The sequence below is a fragment of the Chrysoperla carnea genome, chromosome 4, assembly GCF_905475395.1.
Source record: "Chrysoperla carnea chromosome 4, inChrCarn1.1, whole genome shotgun sequence".
NCBI classification, from domain to species: domain Eukaryota; kingdom Metazoa; phylum Arthropoda; class Insecta; order Neuroptera; family Chrysopidae; genus Chrysoperla; species Chrysoperla carnea.
In genome coordinates, this window is record NC_058340.1 from 33591006 (window position 1) to 33608180 (window position 17175).

The following is a 17175-nucleotide window of genomic DNA, read 5'->3' on the forward strand; positions in this document are numbered from 1 at the left end:
CTAATCTTAACGAATATGGAAAAGTATTACTTGTTTAAAAATCCTTAATTTTATTCTTAAAAATTTTAATCATAGACAAAATTGCAAGAAATGCGATCTGCTTGCTTGATAAGCAATACAAAATAAATGAAATTTGCATTTTTGCAATGCCTAAAAAAGCCGTATAAGTGCATTATTTTCTAAGCACAGGGAAATAATAAATTTTACAATTAACAATATTTCTCTTCCCAGCGTTTTCACAATATAATCAAATTCTTGCACAAATTGGAAAAGAGCTGATAATCTCCAAGTGGGTGCTTAAATTTTCCTTATCATGTAGTAGAACCCAATAACAATTTCCAAGGAAATTAAAATTAAAATTTTTTGGTTCATTTCCTTAAAAATTTTTAAAGGAGTGTTAATAAAAATGAATCGGAAACCTCAAATTCCGACTTAGGTTTTAGATTGGAGTGTACTTTTAATCATATCTAACATATTGATGTCAAAAAATTATTATGGTTTAAAACATACATTTTTGCAGGAAAACAATTTTACCGTTTTTCGGACAACCGTGCGATTTATAACTAATAATATGTCTAATTGGTACAAAAATTATATTAAACTTATGATGCTCTTTATAATTATAAATTCAAAATATATTTATTGGATATTCATTCTATTTAATCATGATCAGGATTTTAAATAAAAAATAAATACGATTTGAAACTTTTTATTAACGACGTCGAATTAAAGTACAAATGTAAATCCAAACAACTAAAATTCCACCGGTATACTCATGTAAATGTACAGCCAATGCAAATTCGATATTCGGCGCATCATTATTATGTATATTCGTCTTATAAACAGCTTCACAAATATTTCGAATTGTTGTATACGGCATATTTAATGGAAACCCATACGTTTTATGTGTATTCATTAACGTTTGAATATCTAACATTAGATTTTGATTATCACTAAAATCAATTGCACCTGATTTGCCTAGAATTTGATGTTTTTCTAATAATGGTAATAATTGTTTCATTAAAAAGCTAGCATGACGATTCCATGATGTACGTGTATGTTGACGCCATTTCATTATTTTTGATTTTAATTTGATTTCAATACGATCCTCCAATTTTTGGATATCGCTTAATGGAAGATATTCAAGTGTGCTTGGTTGAAATGATGACATAGGGCCTGTTACTTGTTTTGTGAATAATGGTAACCAATCGGATGATTTGGTAATATCGTACCGTATTAAATTCATTTGATCTTCTTTTTGAATATTTCCCCATACCTGTAAAATCATTTTACTCCATAAAGAACTATTTATATGTAGATATTTTTGACACAAATAGAAGAAAAACTGTAATGAATGCTTATGCTTAACATATACAATTAGAGTCGTATGTCGGATTTCGGACGCACACTCAATAACTCAATTTTTTATTTCTTTTGTCAACCGATTGTCCCACATTTGGCAATATTACATACGACTGTAATTGTAAAATATGCATAACACATAGTAATTAAAATAATGAGGCTGAATTAAAGGAAAATCGATAATTATAATAATAATACATAAGAGGGGTACCGTAAATGGGTCCAAAGTACCTAGTCTGTAGGTAAGATATTCTATTTTAAGCAGAGACGCCAGATTGTGGCTCCAAGGTTTCGAACCCAAACATTCTAAACCTGACGGTCTGTAGGTTTCTGCAGGTGCATATAAGTACATGTACGGAGATTTTATCGTCCTCCATACACATGATCCCATATAATTGGGATCATCAGAGATTCCCATGTTATGAAGGTGGTAGCTCAATCGATTGTGTCCTGTCAAAAGTCCCACCACTCTTCTCAACTGTGCTCTAGTGAGTTTCAGGCGAGCATAATTGAATATGGCCTGTCTGAAGTTTATATACACAGTTGGGTCTGTCTTGTGGCCTGCGCAAAATCCCAGTAACCAAGATAGGCTTATCGTAGCCATTTCTTGATTCGGTAAATTACGGAGTATCTTGTTATGGGAATCACGGGCTCTGGTGAAAGAGGTTTAAGACTACTCCTTTCTTGGTAATGAGTCGGCTGCTTCATTTCCTTTAAGATTAGATACTCAGATCAGCCTGACTGTGTTATTCAGTGTCAGCACCTGAGAAGATGCTGATATATGCACCACTGTAACCTTTCGTGTGGACACGTCTCAGCATGGGGAAGATTTCTAATTGAAAAACCATCGCATATTGACCAATCATTTCCTTCTAGAAGAAAAGGCAAAATAGTTGTATAAAATTAAAAATTTTTCAATGCCAATCGGAAAAATTCTGAATTATTTACTGTGGTACTTTTTAAACTTACATTTTCATGATTAATCAAACAATATATTCGCTTAAATGGATTAAAACTATGACGAACGTCATATTTACAACCAGTGATGACATTCACTGCATAGAATAACTTTTCGTTAGAATCAGAAATTTGTTTGTACACGATAAAAGTAGTATTTCCTTGAAGCATACAATATCCAAATGCTATCCAAGATTCAATATTTAAATGCATGAAATAACATTGAAGTAATACTGCATGATCAGAAATACTTCCAATTTGTAACTTTAAAAATTGCTGAAATTAATGAAATATTATGAAATAAATTAATTATATATTATTTAAAAAGGGAAAGATCAAATATTACATAACTTTTTGTTTTGTTCAATCACTATAAAAAATTAATTTAAACAAGTGAAATTTAAAAAAAAAAACTAAATTTTTTCCATGTAGCTCTCTCCAAACTGAACCGATTTTGAACATCATCGCCTCTTGTTTGTCTTGGGTGTGCCTAAACTTTACCTTGAAACATAACTAAAAACACCCAAATTACCTTTCAAAAAAAAAAAAAAAAATCAAAGTCGGTTCATCCGTTTCGTAGGAGCTATGCCACAGACAGACAGACACAAATAGCAGTTAAATTTATAACACTCCCCTTTTGGATTCGTGGGTTAGAAAAAGGTAGAAACAAATAATACAATAACAGCTCTCCCCATTATCGTAACACACTAGTAACGCATAATTTATCCTTTTCCTAAGTTACAAATATTACGTAATACTTAAACTTTGTCCAAAGTATAAAATGTAATTACATCAGAAGTAAGCCAAATTCCATCATAATATGCATTTGTTTTAAATGGAATTAGTGATACAAGTCGCATGCAGAAATTTTCCATGGGTACTTGAATTACATCCTTATCGAAATCTGGCGGATTCAATGCTTTTAAAAATCTTATTATACAACATGTTTTACAATTCGAATCTTTTATTAAAATTGGAAAATTTCTTGATGGGAATTCTATTTTATATTCTTCTTGCCATTTACGTATGTGATTTTCCACAATCGGCACTTCATTACACTCCAAATTATCGTCCTAATTATAAAAAAATATATATATATATATATATATATATATATATATATATATATATATATATATATTAAATCCTAATTATAGAAAAATTTATTAAATTCAATCAAAAGAAATTTGCGGTAAATTTTATATCTCCAAATACTTTTGGTGTGGATTTTTTGAATGGTTGGGATCTGTTATTTGTAAATTCTTCCCATATATTGGTCCAAATTCAAATAGGAAGCTATATACCTTTGAAAGAGCATAAAAGCTTTTCACCAGAAAATGAATAAGGATTTTTTGACAGTCAACAATTTTTTTACCTTCAATATTTGCATTCCATTAATAGGAGGGATGAGTGTTACAAAAAGATTTAAATAGATTGAATCACGCGATTCAAATATCGATTTTGGAGTTAAAATAATTGTATCATCTTTATTTTGGATAACTTTTTCATATCCAATCATAAACGATGGTGAATTCATTTCAAATGTTCCTTCAATCTAAAAAATACGTTTCTTATGTAACAAAATGTTTAAAAATTTTATGTGAAGCAAAATTTTGTTTACCCGATTTGTTTCAGTAACTGTTTGCAATGGAATTTCAAGAGATGCTAGCCAATGTAATTGTCTCCTTTGATGGATATCGATTTGGCGATATCGATCATCTTCTAATATATCAACTAATTGTTCGTCAAAAATATTTAAACAAATTGATTCGTTTAATGTTTCATTCTGTCTGTATCTAAAATAAAAAATTTCGAATATACTCGATTTTTAATCTTATACATTTGGAACTTACTGTATGGACAATATTAATTCTTGATTCCAGGTAGGATTTGAACCTTCTGCAGTTGTTGTACTAATCCGTTCTTTACCAAATGTAGCTATAACTAATGGACGTACTGGAATTAAACTAAATAAATCACTGCTGGATCTTTTTGTCGGAGACATAGTCATTTCTTGTATCGCTGCAGTACGTCGAATTGGTACTTGAAATGCTTGTACAATATTTATTACAATTTTGAGATCGAGTACATTGTTTGTTGGAACCGCAGGTAATGCATTTTGATTTGATGACTTTCGAGATGGACGAAGTGGACGTTTCGGTTGAAACCATTTCATAAACGAAAAGAATATGGAACTAAAAATTGAAAAACAATCAACAAATAATTTTTTCAGTTATTCTAATGGGTTTGTTTTATTTAATATTTGGTCTAATATGGAAAGAAAAAATATACCCGGAATTAGAATTGGTTCAATTGATTTTTTTAATTCTATGGCGTCATTGAAATCTAAAAAAATTTAGTTTTGCTTTATGACACCCAAATTTTGATCAACAAATTATTTAATCGTCATCGAAAGCATTTAAGAAAGCGTATTCTTCCAGAGTACGCAGGGGCATAGAAATGAATGTTATAGGGATTTGTTATAGCACTGTTTTATATAATTATTATTTTTATTATTACTTACCCCAAATCAGGAACTTCATCATCGACTAAAATATTTTTAAGCGAATAAGTTTTATCAGCCGTTTTACAAAGATCAATCGCACGTTTCAAAATTTGTTGATATTGTCGAATACCCCATTGTCGTTGTGTATCAATTTGATTTTCATATGTATAATCATCAATTGTAAATGTTTCCATTTCTTCTTTTTTTCGCTTCTCATAATTCTCAAATATGTTTAAATCAATTTCATTCTCACGATTTGGCACAACTTCATTTTGGAATTCATATTCACCTTTTGCACGTAAACTTAACATACGATATCGTGGATTATTTTCTATATCATCATCCGTACAAAATATATCTTCACCAACGTTTAAACGAAAATAATTTTTTACATCATCATTATCTTTCGATTTTTGAATAAAGCTCACATAATCTTTATTTTGTGGATCTTGTGGATCAAATTGATCTACTTCAGTTAACGAACTATTTGTGTTTGTCGATAATGGTATAGTATGTTCATTATCCCACCCCAGTTTCATATATAATAAACCAGACAAATAAATATCATCCAATGATTCAATGTTTTCCAAAGAGTAAGAATCAAAAATATTTTGGAAATTATGACCCATTCCAATTCCAGTATGAGTGTATATCACAGTTTCAATATGATTAAATTCATGGCGTTGTGTTTCAACATTTTCAAATGTGATGTCACTATTCGGTGGAGATAAAGCTATTTTTTTAAACGACCATTTATTATTTGAGCTACGATACTCTTCTTGAATTTCGATAAATATATTTTTCGGAACTGATCCGCATTCGATCGAAATAGTTTGATTTAAATCACAGACAAAGGTATCATTCAAAAAAACCGAGTTAGTTTTAAACACTTGTAAATCGTCAAAAAATATTTTTATGATTAATTTTGTTTTATTTACAGCATTTCGACGAGCCTTTTCACGTGGAAAATTAACAACTGTTGTGATTTCTTTATCAAAATGTAACTCGAAATGTAATCGTGGTTCTCCAGGTGGTTTTAAAGACTCAGCGAATTTTTCATTTACATCTTTACGTATTGATTCAATTGAAAAATCTTTAATCGGCTTTTCTGGTTTTTCTTCTTCATCACTTTTATCAGATTTCCATTTTCTTAATTGTATTCTATATTCCTGGAGATCTTCTTTATATTGAAGTTTTCTTTCTTCATAAATTTCATTTGTTTCAATTTCAATTAAATCCTCCCATTCCTTAACCAAAGGAAAAACAATGAAATATAATTATATGCCACTTATCGAATTTTACTTAAGAATTTCAATACTAAGAAAGAATAAAAATAATAATAATACAACATAAGAGAGCTATCGCAAATGGAACCCTAGCATCTAAACCACGGGGTCTTTGCGAACAACCTGTCACTCGAAGGCGAGACATATTTTAAGCAGATGAAACTACAGAATTCTGTCGAGGTCAGACGCCACGAAGAAAGCTTACAGCTTTTTCGTCATGATTTCTCTCAGGATTTATCGATCCTAGGTTTCGTTGTAGGGCCATACAGGCTCTCAAAGTTTGATTATAAAAGATCCCATGTTATGAAGGTGGTAGTTCAATCGACAGAGTCCTGTTAAGAATCCCACTATCCTTCTCAACTGTGCCGTATTAGTTTTAGTCGAGCACAGTCAAATGGCCTATCTCATGCCCTGCGAAAGGTCCCAATTATCAAGATGGTCTTGCGTCTTGAGATAGCCATTCTTGATTTGGTAAATTACGGAACATATTACTATGGGAATGACAGGCTCAGATGAAAGGGACGTCTGAGAAGACCCCACTTGTGCCAACGAGTTCGCTGCTTCATTCTCTTTAACGGCAGAGTGGCTTCGTACCCGGATCAGCCTGACTGTATTATACAGTGCCATACTAAGAATGAAACTAAGCCTTGTATTTAACCATTTGAGATATTTATATTTTATTTTCCTGTATTAATTACCTTTTTCTCATCTTCGTATGAACATTTTTCTTTTTTAATTGCCAAACGAATTGAAGTATTTGTAAAATTCTGTTTTTCACGTACTTGTTTTAAATATTTCCAAATTTTTAATATAGATTTTACAAGATGGCGGTATTTTTTATACTCTTCCAAACGCAATTCACGTATTTTTTTAATTTCCTTACTATAACGTTGTAAACGATCCTTTTGTTTTTCGGTAACATTTTCTGGATTCACTTCTAATGCCTGTAATATTTTCTGTTTAGCTTGACGTAATGTTTTTAATTTATTATGCAATTTTATGTAATTCATTTCGTTTGTATTTGAACTATGTTCAACATATAAATTTTCTAATCTGTGAGCTAAGAAATGTTCTGGGCTGAATAATGGATGGTGTTTGAATTTAATTTTCGATACATGAATTTTAAGAGAATGTTTTTCATTCGTTTGTGACGTGAAAGATAATAGTCCTGGTTCATATTTTATTGGTAATTTGAAAACGGTTAGTAGTTCAGGACTAATAGGTTTATCGATTGATGGTTTCAATAAAACTTTTCTGCGTGGATCTGATAGAAATTTTAGTTGTCCATCACAACCAAACCAATTTCTGCAATAAAAAAAAATCTTGAAGCTGTGAGAGTCGTGAGATGAGAAAAAATAAAAAAATATATTATAAATATAGATTAGGCAAAAAGCAATCGGAAAAAGTTAGTTTTAGTTCATAAAATTACAAAATAAATTTTAAAATTCAATTCAATAAGATATTACGTCATACGGCTATGTAAACTAAAAAGTTTAAATTATAAACAATTATCATGCAAAATATCAGCGAATTTGTTTAGGTACACAGCCAATTGACGTCATGACCACATTATGGACTGCGTCCACCGTTTTCGTCAAATTACGAGCGAAATTTGAAAATGTAAATTTAAATGCATTTTTACGGCACTTATCGATTGAATAAAATATTGTGCACTATATAATCTTCAAAAATATACTAATACCCTATTGTAGAAAATACATTCTAATATCAATCTGGCATATTAAAATTTGATTAGCTTTTGATAAAGCAAAATCAATGTTTTAGATTTTCGTCACTTCGTTGGTACAAAAAGTTGATATTCCGATAAATTCCACCAAATAACTTATCATATGTTAAATTTAATACAAAATTTGAACCAAAGAACAACGAGCAAAATCTTTAATTAGAAAATAGATTTTTTGAGGGTGCCCTTTCAAATATTGGGGTCTATTTTATCTAAATTTCGCCATAAATCAGGGAGAATAATGTGACAAGAATTCAAGTCACTAAATATAGAAATCGATTTTTCGATAAGTTAGCACAATATGCTATAAACACCCGAATTAAAAAATTTTGAAAAATATTACCCACATTTAGGATAATTAGCTAGGTAATAGTTTTTTTATTGAAATAATCTACAGAATACAAACCTATTTCCTGTAGCCAAAAGTCTTCTTTCAAGAATAGTAAGCATCTTTTTCGAAATAGGTGGTTTCTCTCCAACATAAAATCCTTCATCCTCAAGATATCGTAACTCAACATCATCGTCAATTTTTTTCATATTTTCAATATCCTTGTCGATTTCACACAAATCTTTTGGATTGTAAATTTCTTTGCAAATTACTGGCTTCACAAAACTTACAATTTCTTTCTCGTCTAAATGTAATAATTCAATTATTGTCTGTTCTTGTCGATTCGATTCGATATCTTCCACCTTATCATTGTTTTGATCATTTAGAGGTTCCTCTGTGATACTGATACGGCAATCGAATAAATCACCTTCTTCAGATTTATTTTTACGAAGTAATTCACGTTTTTTTGAATGATTACTCAATTCAATGTTTAAATAAGAATCTTCAGTTTCTAGTTCAATTTCATTTTTAAATTTTTTTGTCTTATGTTTGCGCTTTCGTTCATGCTTTTTCGCTTTGATTGCCGTAAAACCGGCTTGTTGTTTCTTAGATAAAAATCGATTACGTATTTGTTCTCGATATAATTTTAGATTCGATTTATCAGAAATATTACTTTGTGCTTCCACATTCGATAAATTAGATGAACTTTTCTCATATTTTTCGTTAATGTTTGGAATATGTCGAGATTGATCTGATTGATCGGAATATATTGAACTACTTTTTGCCGATGTTGATTTAGGAGTTGTACCACGAGAGTGTGGATCCTTAGCGAAAAATGCATTTTTCGTTATCGGTGATAATGTTATGGATGATTCGTTATTTGATTCGGGTGAAAATTGTGGTGAACTTATTCGATTTTTTGGTCGTAGTTTTTTCAAATTTAAATTTTTTTGCTGGCGAGGTGAATCAATTAGTGAGGAATTATCATCGTTTGATTGAATATCCTTTAATTCGTATATTTCATCTTCTACCTGTTAAGAAAACATTTTGAGTTAGAAATTTTTTTCGATTAAATCCCTATTTTTCCTATCAACTTGATTGGCGATCTCCTAATTTGTACAAATTAATTCATAAAATAGCGAGGTGGAAGCTGTTATTGAGAGCTTTTCCTTTTTTGTCTCTGCTCTAAAAGAATAATCGCATATGTTTTCCTTATGTTTACAGTTTCTAGACACATACGAAAGAAAGATAAAGTAGATGAATTTTATTAATTAAAGTCTACAAATTTTTTAGGAAGAAGTAAATACAACAATGAAAAACTTATACCATCCGCCTATGCTTTTTTGATGATGCAGACATATTCTCGAAAAGCTCAATTTATTTCGTCAAATAAAACCTTTGAAAAACTACTTTTTAATGACTTATTATTATGTGTTTATAATCATCTACTTAATTTTATTTACTAATTTGTTGCTTAACAACCATAATAATAGGTATGTTTAATATTTTTCAAAATAAGGCGCCTTAATTTGAGTACAAATTTAAATATTGAGCTCGAATATGTATCAATTTTTTTTTCGCTAAGCTTTAAGTCTTTCGATTTAAATTAATAAAGCATAATTTTAATTTAATTATTTGAAGCGAATCAACTAAAATTTACTTACCTACTTGACTTATGTTCTTTCAATAAACTTCAAACTTGTAAATTCAGGATAACTCAGGATGAAAGTTGCAGAGTAGATTTTATTAATTCACATGTAAAGATTTTTTGTATTCTTAATGAAAAATTCATTTATTAATTGTACTTGTAATTAATTTCCTGTAAAATGAAATAAGTTTAATATTTATGTATACAAGAATAAGTTTACAAGAAGTTTGGTTAGAAAACTGACAAAATGCAGTGCTTTAAAAATTTATTAAAAGTAGCTCCTATTTATACAAATTTACTGAATGAAATACATTTAGCTCCAATATTAGGAGCAATTTCAAATAAAACCACAGGTGTCAAACATTTTATCAAATATAATGAAAAAATTTATCCACCACAGAAACCAGGTGAAGAGAGAAGACCTGCGGTATGTATACATTTCGAATCCATATAATTTATTTAAAAAAGAGATTCAATATAAAATTTTAATTATAAATTCTCTTGCAGTATGTTTGTCACATGAAACCAAATATTAAATACAGTCCAAAGAAAATGTGGTACATTGCAAGCTTTATCCGTGGGATGTCTGTTGATGAAGCTATTAAACAGTTGAAATTTGTATTGAAAAAAGGGTCTGTATCGATTATTGAAGCTTTGGAAGAAGCTAAACATATGGCTGTCACTGATCATAATGTAGAATTTGGATCAAATTTATGGGTAGCTGAATCGTTTTGTGGTAAGGGGAAAGTATTCAAAGGTGTGAGAAAACACGCTCGTGGTCGTTTTGGACGTGTTGAATATAAACATGTTCATTATTATGTAAGATTAGAAGAAGGTTCGCCACCGGAAAATTATTATTTACCAGCACCTTTAACTCCTGAACAACAACTCGAAAATTGGGTGGAACAAATGCGAAAGAGAAAAGTTACAGGGTCCTTATAATTTAGTTGTATATTTATTCAACATGAAAAGTTGTTTACAAAATTTGTAATTGTTAATTTAGAAAAATAAAATTTGTTTTAATTATTATATATTATTATTATTTATTAAAAATTTGAACTTTACAACAACTTCTTGGAAGGAGCAGTGTGAACTTTTTCTGAGTAACGCTTTACACTATTCATTCTTTTTTTTAATTTGACATTGGAGACTAAAACAATGATTTACTTGAAAAAACCAGAAAATCTGGTTCCTTTTACGAATAAATGTAAGTTTCCGAGTCATCAACTGAAATTGTTCCGAAATATCAACCTTCGTATATGATTTAAGCTGATGTCTCAAAAGCTGCTCGCCCAATCTTCAAGGAAACCCGGCTTTGGGTTAAAATTATATATTTGATATCGATATTTGTACAAATCGGAGAAAATGGATGAGTAATTTTAGAAATACCGTCTAAAATCGTAAAATGTACCGAAATATCACCCTTCGTATAGGATTTAAGTCGATGTTTCAAAAGCTAGTCATCCAATCTTCAAGGCAGGAATAAGGTTTTAGTATACTTTTTGAGTCAAAATTACTCTAGAAATTGATATTTATAAATCGGAGATAAAAAATTATCCTACAATATTTGTAAGAGGTTCTATTAAAAAATACACAAAAATCAGATTCATTTACGCAATGGATGAGTAATTTTAAAGATACCATCTAAAATCATTTATGAAAAGCTCTTTGAATTCGAAACGTTTCTAGAAATATCTTGAAAAATGTTCCAATCGTCAAATGATTGGATTTTAGATGCTAATTACACAAGTAATCTACCATAGACACTAAAACCTGGTTGTCTTTTCCTCCTCCATAATTTAGCAGGCTTTCTCAATTCCCAAAAATATCGACCGTCGAAACATTTAAAAAATTATTTTTCAAATAACTCTCAGTTAATACCCGCCTTAATTAACTATTTATGTGTCGTGAATTTATGAGATCGTGACAACTTATTTGACAATTTTTAAGTCATCTATATTACAAAGGTTTTATTTTAAAGGGTAATTTAAAAAACATAAGACTATTTTGAAATATTAATTTATTTCATTTTAATTAATTTATAATAAGGTGAAACAAAATAATATAGGTACAAAATGAAGGAATTTACAACTTCAACTTGGTTCTACGCCAGTGACGTCTCTTAGCGTTATACCTATAAAATACAAAAAAAAAAAATATTAGTATGATTTTGACAATGAAAAACACATTAATATAAATTGAATTTACCTAATGGTGTTTCCTGTTCGCATACGTATCCATTGTGGAATTGGTCTATTTTGCTTTAGCTTTTTAGCCAATTTTCGCTTGATGATGAATGTCTTGTGAGCAGACTGAAAAGGTTACGAGAAAAATTAAGTTATATTCATCTAAAATTTACGATAAATAATTAGAAAACTGCAAGTAATTGTCTAATCAATTTTAATATTTACTATTAATTCCCTAATTAATTAATAAAAACATACAGAATCCACAAAAACATACCATATTTATCTGCTTATCCACACACGAGGTAAATCCGTAAATGTATTCTATACAAGAGAACACTGGTGAGGATTTTAGTTCGGAAGTTATTCAGTTAGTTACCAAATATTTATTTGCATCTCTCTTGTTAACGTGATATGTACGACATTTTAAAAGAAGAGAAACAATTACATAAGTTACTGCAACATTTAGAAATAAAATTTCCTTAATTGGGCGGGGTTTTTCAAATTAAAAATATGTTAGATTAAAATTAAAATTTACCATATAATGATTAAAATTAAGATTGGTTAAATATAAGTAATATTTATTAACTATTTTTATTAAGATTTGTATTATTTTAGATATTTAAATAAATATAAACAATTATTAAAAAATTTATTTCAAAAACATGAAGCATGCGCATTATAGTTTAAGCCAATTTCCGGATCCTAGATAAGTTAATAAAACTGGATGGTCAATTCATTTAAGGCCTTGTTGTTTTGCCGTTAGCATCAATTTATACCACAAGTAAGATATTTTTATTAAAAATGTTATAAGTTGTTATAATTTCACGTTTTTAACTTATTAAACTTAGTTTATTGCTATAAATTAGTGAAAATAAAATAAATATTTAATTAATTTCAAATTATTTTAAGTTAAATATTCCACGTGGTTTGAAAATTTTAATTAACTTATTGATTTTTTTTTCTGAATAGTATGGCGGACGCAGCTCCAGCCGGTGGACGAGGAGGTTTCCGAGGAGGTTTTGGTGGCTCACGTGGTGCAGGAGGTTCACGAGGTGGTCCTCGTGGACGTGGTAGAGGTCGTGGCCGTGGACGTGGACGCGGTAAAGAAGATCAAAAAGAATGGATTCCAGTTACCAAGCTTGGACGTTTAGTTCGTGATGGTAAAATCCATAGTTTGGAAGAAATCTATTTGTTCTCTCTTCCAATTAAAGAATACGAAATTATTGACCAATTTATTGGATCATACTTGAAAGATGAGGTATGTTATATTTTTATATTTCGAATATTTTTGTTTATTTTTTTAGTAGCCTTATTTTTGAAAAGGGATAATTCCGTTATTATTATAATTTTATTCATGTCCTAGTTTGCGTAGGGTTATTTTATTCTGTAAACAACATTCTATGTTGATTTCGTAACTTGCCCATAAACACTATGTATCACTCGCACCCTTCAAAAATCTAAATTTTAAATGATGAAGTATGCTCATATTCTTTCGTGGTTTCCACCAGAGGAATTTTCCAATGAAGGCATAAGCTGTCTGATTATTTATCAATTTTAATTCTTAAAAATTTTTGAACTCTTCAGAATAGTTTTAAACGAATATATTTTATTTCCAGGTTTTGAAGATCATGCCAGTACAGAAACAAACCCGTGCTGGTCAACGTACTCGATTCAAGGCATTCGTCGCTATTGGTGATAACAATGGCCACATTGGTCTTGGTGTAAAATGCAGTAAAGAAGTAGCAACTGCAATTCGTGGGGCTATTATTTTGGCCAAATTGTCTGTTGTTCCAGTTCGTCGTGGATACTGGGGTAACAAAATTGGTCAACCCCACACAGTACCATGCAAGGTTTGTGAATTTTTCTATTCTAAACATTATTTTTTCTTTGTTTTTTATGATGAAAACTCTAGTTATCTTTCGCGGTTTCCACCGGAAAGCTAATTTAGTTTAATGACGGCCTAAAGATGTCTGATTTTACTTCCAAAGAGACATTTAAATTTAAAATGTTCAAAAATTTTGTTAATATTTTGAATTTTGATTTCAGGTTACTGGAAAATGTGGTTCAGTTGCTGTACGTTTAATTCCAGCCCCACGTGGTACTGGAATTGTGTCTGCACCAGTTCCCAAAAAATTACTTCAAATGGCTGGTATTGAAGATTGTTATACATCAGCTCGTGGTTCTACTGGTACCCTTGGTAATTTCGCAAAAGCAACATATGCTGCTATTGCTAAAACATACGCATACTTAACACCTGATTTGTGGAAGGAATCACCATTGTCAAAAACGCCTTATCAAGAGTATGCTGATCATTTAGCTAAAAACCATCGCCCTGTTGGTGGCCCTCGTGCTGCAACTGATGCTATTTAATTTCTTGAAATTTAAATACACGCATTCTGTTAGACTAATAAACATCAATTTAATTTATTCAGCTTGTTTATTTAACACTATACCTTTCAACTCCTTCCGAAAAAAAAAAAAAAAAATGGTTTACAGATCGGGTGAACCAAATTGTCAGAATTCTACTCAAAATATTCATCAGATAAAAAAATTAGATTTAAAATAATTTCTAATTTTTCAGAAGTGCAAGTATTTATTAAGTGTAAGCAAATGAATAAACGCGAGAAATTTTTGCTCCATAATCCATAGCTACAAAAAGTTTGTTTTGTTCTTTATAGGTGTTGTTTAGAAAATCGAGAGCGGAATGCAAATTTTAATTTTTGGCTTTTTCTTGTGTGTAGTTACATTTGACGCTTAAAATTAGCCTCTGATTTTATCTTAAAAGTGAAATTTTTTTTTGAAATTAACAACGTAGGTTAATTAATTATGTAAAAGGGGGATAATGGTATTTGGATAGCAAGTTTAAAAATAATTTTTTAAGTCAAAAAACTTTCAAAAGTTCTTTTGTTTATTTTATTTTATGATTTTTCGAACTCTGGGCTAGTTAGCAAGTTATTTGCACCCCCAAAGTATAAGAATATAATAAATAGAATCAAAGAATAAGTAAATGGCATAAAATGTTGCTTTTTCAACCCTCAATTATAAAAAAGAATACATCTTCGGTAGGAGCTCTTAGAAATAGACCTTTTCATCGATTTGCTTTCGTTTCGGACAGTGTCAAAAAACTTTTCAACTTAAGAAATTTAAATATATTTTATCTTTTTCAAGCAGCGCTTTTTGACAAGTATAGAAGATATATGTCTTTACTTGATTTAAAACACTCCGAAACAAAAAATAATCATTTTGTAAATGAAAAGCCCTATTCATTGAATATTATCAACATCCCTTATTTTCCAACTGCGCGACGCTAAGGTGTGGTAATGTGTTTATCACTCTATATATGTGCGTATGGGTATTTCTTTGCGGCGCGCTAGAGATCAAACGAGTGGGCCGATTTTGATGATAATTAGGTCAATCGATTTGTCTCAAACTCGAGGGGGTTACTGAAGTTAGGGCAGTAATGAAAATTCAATATGGCGTCCACCAGGCGCAGTATTGTGGAAAAAAAAACTATGTTAAGTAGGGTATTCTTGAATAGCTATTAATTAGAAAAATCAATTTACGTAAGAATCATTAAAATCGGCTCACGCGTTTGGCCTCTAGGGCACCACAAAGGACTAAATATCCTTTGTGGTGTGTATCATTTCACATTGAAAATCCTAGCTAAAAAGGGTAAAATAAATACAATAAATTTAAAAAATCAAAAAAACTGAAAAGAAAAAACAAGCGCAGTAACAGTCGGGGGATCTCCATTTAAATCCAGAATCCGGCTGAAATATTCCCAATAATAGATTCCGACTGTTTAAGTCGCTATGTAAACTACTGGATTTGTTTCTTTCTTTTCAATTTCCCTTAATGCAGTTACGCACTGGGGTTTTTGATTTTCTAAATTTATTTTATTGTTGATTTTCATATGAGTGGGATCGCAGATCAGCGTATTAACAAATGTATTTGTTACAAAATTAAATACATCCTACGTCTGCACTAAAGTTATGTTATTTAAATTTCCTCTTATACTTTACTCCGGTTTTTAAGCTTTGCTATTTTTGGCAATAATTATAAACGTGTATTGTTTACTAGTAATCTATTTTGAAATTTCTCTTTTGTATTGTTGAGTATGCTTTTATGAAAAGTAAAAGTGCAAATCATATACAAACGCTAGTGCAAATATTAACTAAATAAATTTTCAACTATTAAGCATGGGCCAAAAACATAAATTATTTGTATTGTGTAACACACACTATTAAGTCATTTGTTATTATTAAATCTAGGTATGAGTTGATTCCTCACTAATGTCGTCATGTTTTCAATAAAAGGCAAAACTATGAAAACAGACATAAAATTCTTGACATACAAAAAATATTGAATACATGTTTTATTAGATTTTATTGTGTACTAATAATATTGTACTGCCAACCATCATCATTAAAATAATGTTTGAAATCGTTAAACTTGAATAAATAAGGTTAAAATAATTACTTTTTTTGCAATTTAAAAATTATTATCTTGCACAAAAATATTAAAAAAAAAAAAACAAAAGTGTTTTTTTAGAGATAAATGAATTCTAATAAAATATTTACTAAAAAGATAGTTTTTAAGTGATGAATAAATTTTAATTAATTTTTTTTTTTTTTTTAAATATGATTATAAATAAAATATAAAGTTTTAATTAAATCTTAAAGAAAAAAAAACTATTGTGATGATTTCAAAAACGACTCAGGATGATAAAGTACTTATTTTTGCTGGTATGTAAAATTTTATTTTCAAAATTATTTTTAGGTTAGACTCCCTAGAATTGCTGTAAATTTTTGCGTTTTAAAATTATGCTTGGGGATTAAATCTTGTGTATTTATTTTATTTCGCTTTGGCATTTTATGGGCTTTCGGTGTTATTAACCTGGAAAAATTTATATGTTTATTTTATTTCCTGGAGGTACGTATTGATAAGATAAGTAAATTATGTGACTGTTTGTTTATTCATAATAGTCATAAATTTAAAGTTTTCCTGTATTTTGAAGTTTTTTTTTTTTTTTCATTTCCATTGCTTTTTTTTTGTTTATTTTGCGGATAAGTAAAAAACGATTGCAACAGTTTGATAATTGATAGTTGTTTGTTTGTAGTTTTGTAATGATAGTTTTATTTACATTTCATTTGTT

The 17175-nt window shown here is 29.6% G+C and overlaps 5 protein-coding genes across 5 annotated transcripts in view; 3 read left to right on the top strand and 2 right to left on the bottom strand.

Annotated features, from left to right (window-relative positions):
- Nucleotides 1-693: 693 nt before the first annotated feature.
- On the bottom strand, nt 694-9617 carry LOC123298690 (coiled-coil and C2 domain-containing protein 2A). Its single transcript, XM_044880782.1, is given in 9 exon segments — nt 694-1276; nt 2332-2595; nt 3111-3392; nt 3695-3874; nt 3941-4514; nt 4844-6072; nt 6810-7416; nt 8262-9214; nt 9510-9617. Coding segments are annotated over 9 exon segments (4686 nt in total). The 5' UTR covers nt 9543-9617; the 3' UTR covers nt 694-712.
- A 378-nt stretch (nt 9618-9995) lies between these two features.
- LOC123298296 (39S ribosomal protein L22, mitochondrial) lies at nt 9996-10820 on the top strand. Its single transcript, XM_044880258.1, has 2 exons — nt 9996-10258; nt 10339-10820. The coding sequence occupies exons 1-2, from the start codon at nt 10079-10081 to the stop codon at nt 10771-10773; spliced, it is 615 nt and encodes a 204-aa protein (XP_044736193.1). The 5' UTR covers nt 9996-10078; the 3' UTR covers nt 10774-10820.
- A 1016-nt stretch (nt 10821-11836) lies between these two features.
- LOC123298315 (60S ribosomal protein L39) lies at nt 11837-12448 on the bottom strand. Its single transcript, XM_044880284.1, has 3 exons — nt 12295-12448; nt 12040-12143; nt 11837-11965 (listed from the first exon to the last, which is right to left on the bottom strand). The coding sequence occupies exons 1-3, from the start codon at nt 12295-12297 to the stop codon at nt 11917-11919; spliced, it is 156 nt and encodes a 51-aa protein (XP_044736219.1). The 5' UTR covers nt 12298-12448; the 3' UTR covers nt 11837-11916.
- A 216-nt stretch (nt 12449-12664) lies between these two features.
- LOC123299019 (40S ribosomal protein S2) lies at nt 12665-14447 on the top strand. Its single transcript, XM_044881150.1, has 4 exons — nt 12665-12801; nt 12990-13278; nt 13637-13870; nt 14067-14447. The coding sequence occupies exons 2-4, from the start codon at nt 12991-12993 to the stop codon at nt 14388-14390; spliced, it is 846 nt and encodes a 281-aa protein (XP_044737085.1). The 5' UTR covers nt 12665-12801; nt 12990; the 3' UTR covers nt 14391-14447.
- Nucleotides 14448-16691: 2244 nt separating this feature from the next.
- Nucleotides 16692-17175, top strand: part of LOC123299018 (probable phospholipid-transporting ATPase IA) — a 67323-nt gene continuing 66839 nt past the window's right edge. The window contains exon 1 of the mRNA XM_044881149.1: nt 16692-16765. Coding sequence (XP_044737084.1) covers nt 16720-16765 — 46 coding nt within the window. The 5' untranslated portion in view covers nt 16692-16719. The remainder of the gene's footprint in view (nt 16766-17175) is intronic.

What these genes read in the sequence shown, in the direction of transcription:
- LOC123298296 (XM_044880258.1), top strand. Translation starts at nt 10,079, where the DNA reads ATGCAGTGCTTTAAAAATTTATTAAAAGTAGCTCCTATTTATACAAAT. An exon ending in GTGAAGAGAGAAGACCTGCG is followed by an intron (nt 10,259 to 10,338) that starts GTATGTATACAT and finishes ATTCTCTTGCAG; the next exon opens with TATGTTTGTCACATGAAACC.
- LOC123298315 (XM_044880284.1), bottom strand. An exon ending in CGAACAGGAAACACCATTAG is followed by an intron (nt 11,966 to 12,039) that starts GTAAATTCAATT and finishes TGTATTTTATAG; the next exon opens with GTATAACGCTAAGAGACGTC.
- LOC123299019 (XM_044881150.1), top strand. Translation starts at nt 12,991, where the DNA reads ATGGCGGACGCAGCTCCAGCCGGTGGACGAGGAGGTTTCCGAGGAGGT. An exon ending in GATCATACTTGAAAGATGAG is followed by an intron (nt 13,279 to 13,636) that starts GTATGTTATATT and finishes TTTTATTTCCAG; the next exon opens with GTTTTGAAGATCATGCCAGT. An exon ending in CCCACACAGTACCATGCAAG is followed by an intron (nt 13,871 to 14,066) that starts GTTTGTGAATTT and finishes TTTTGATTTCAG; the next exon opens with GTTACTGGAAAATGTGGTTC.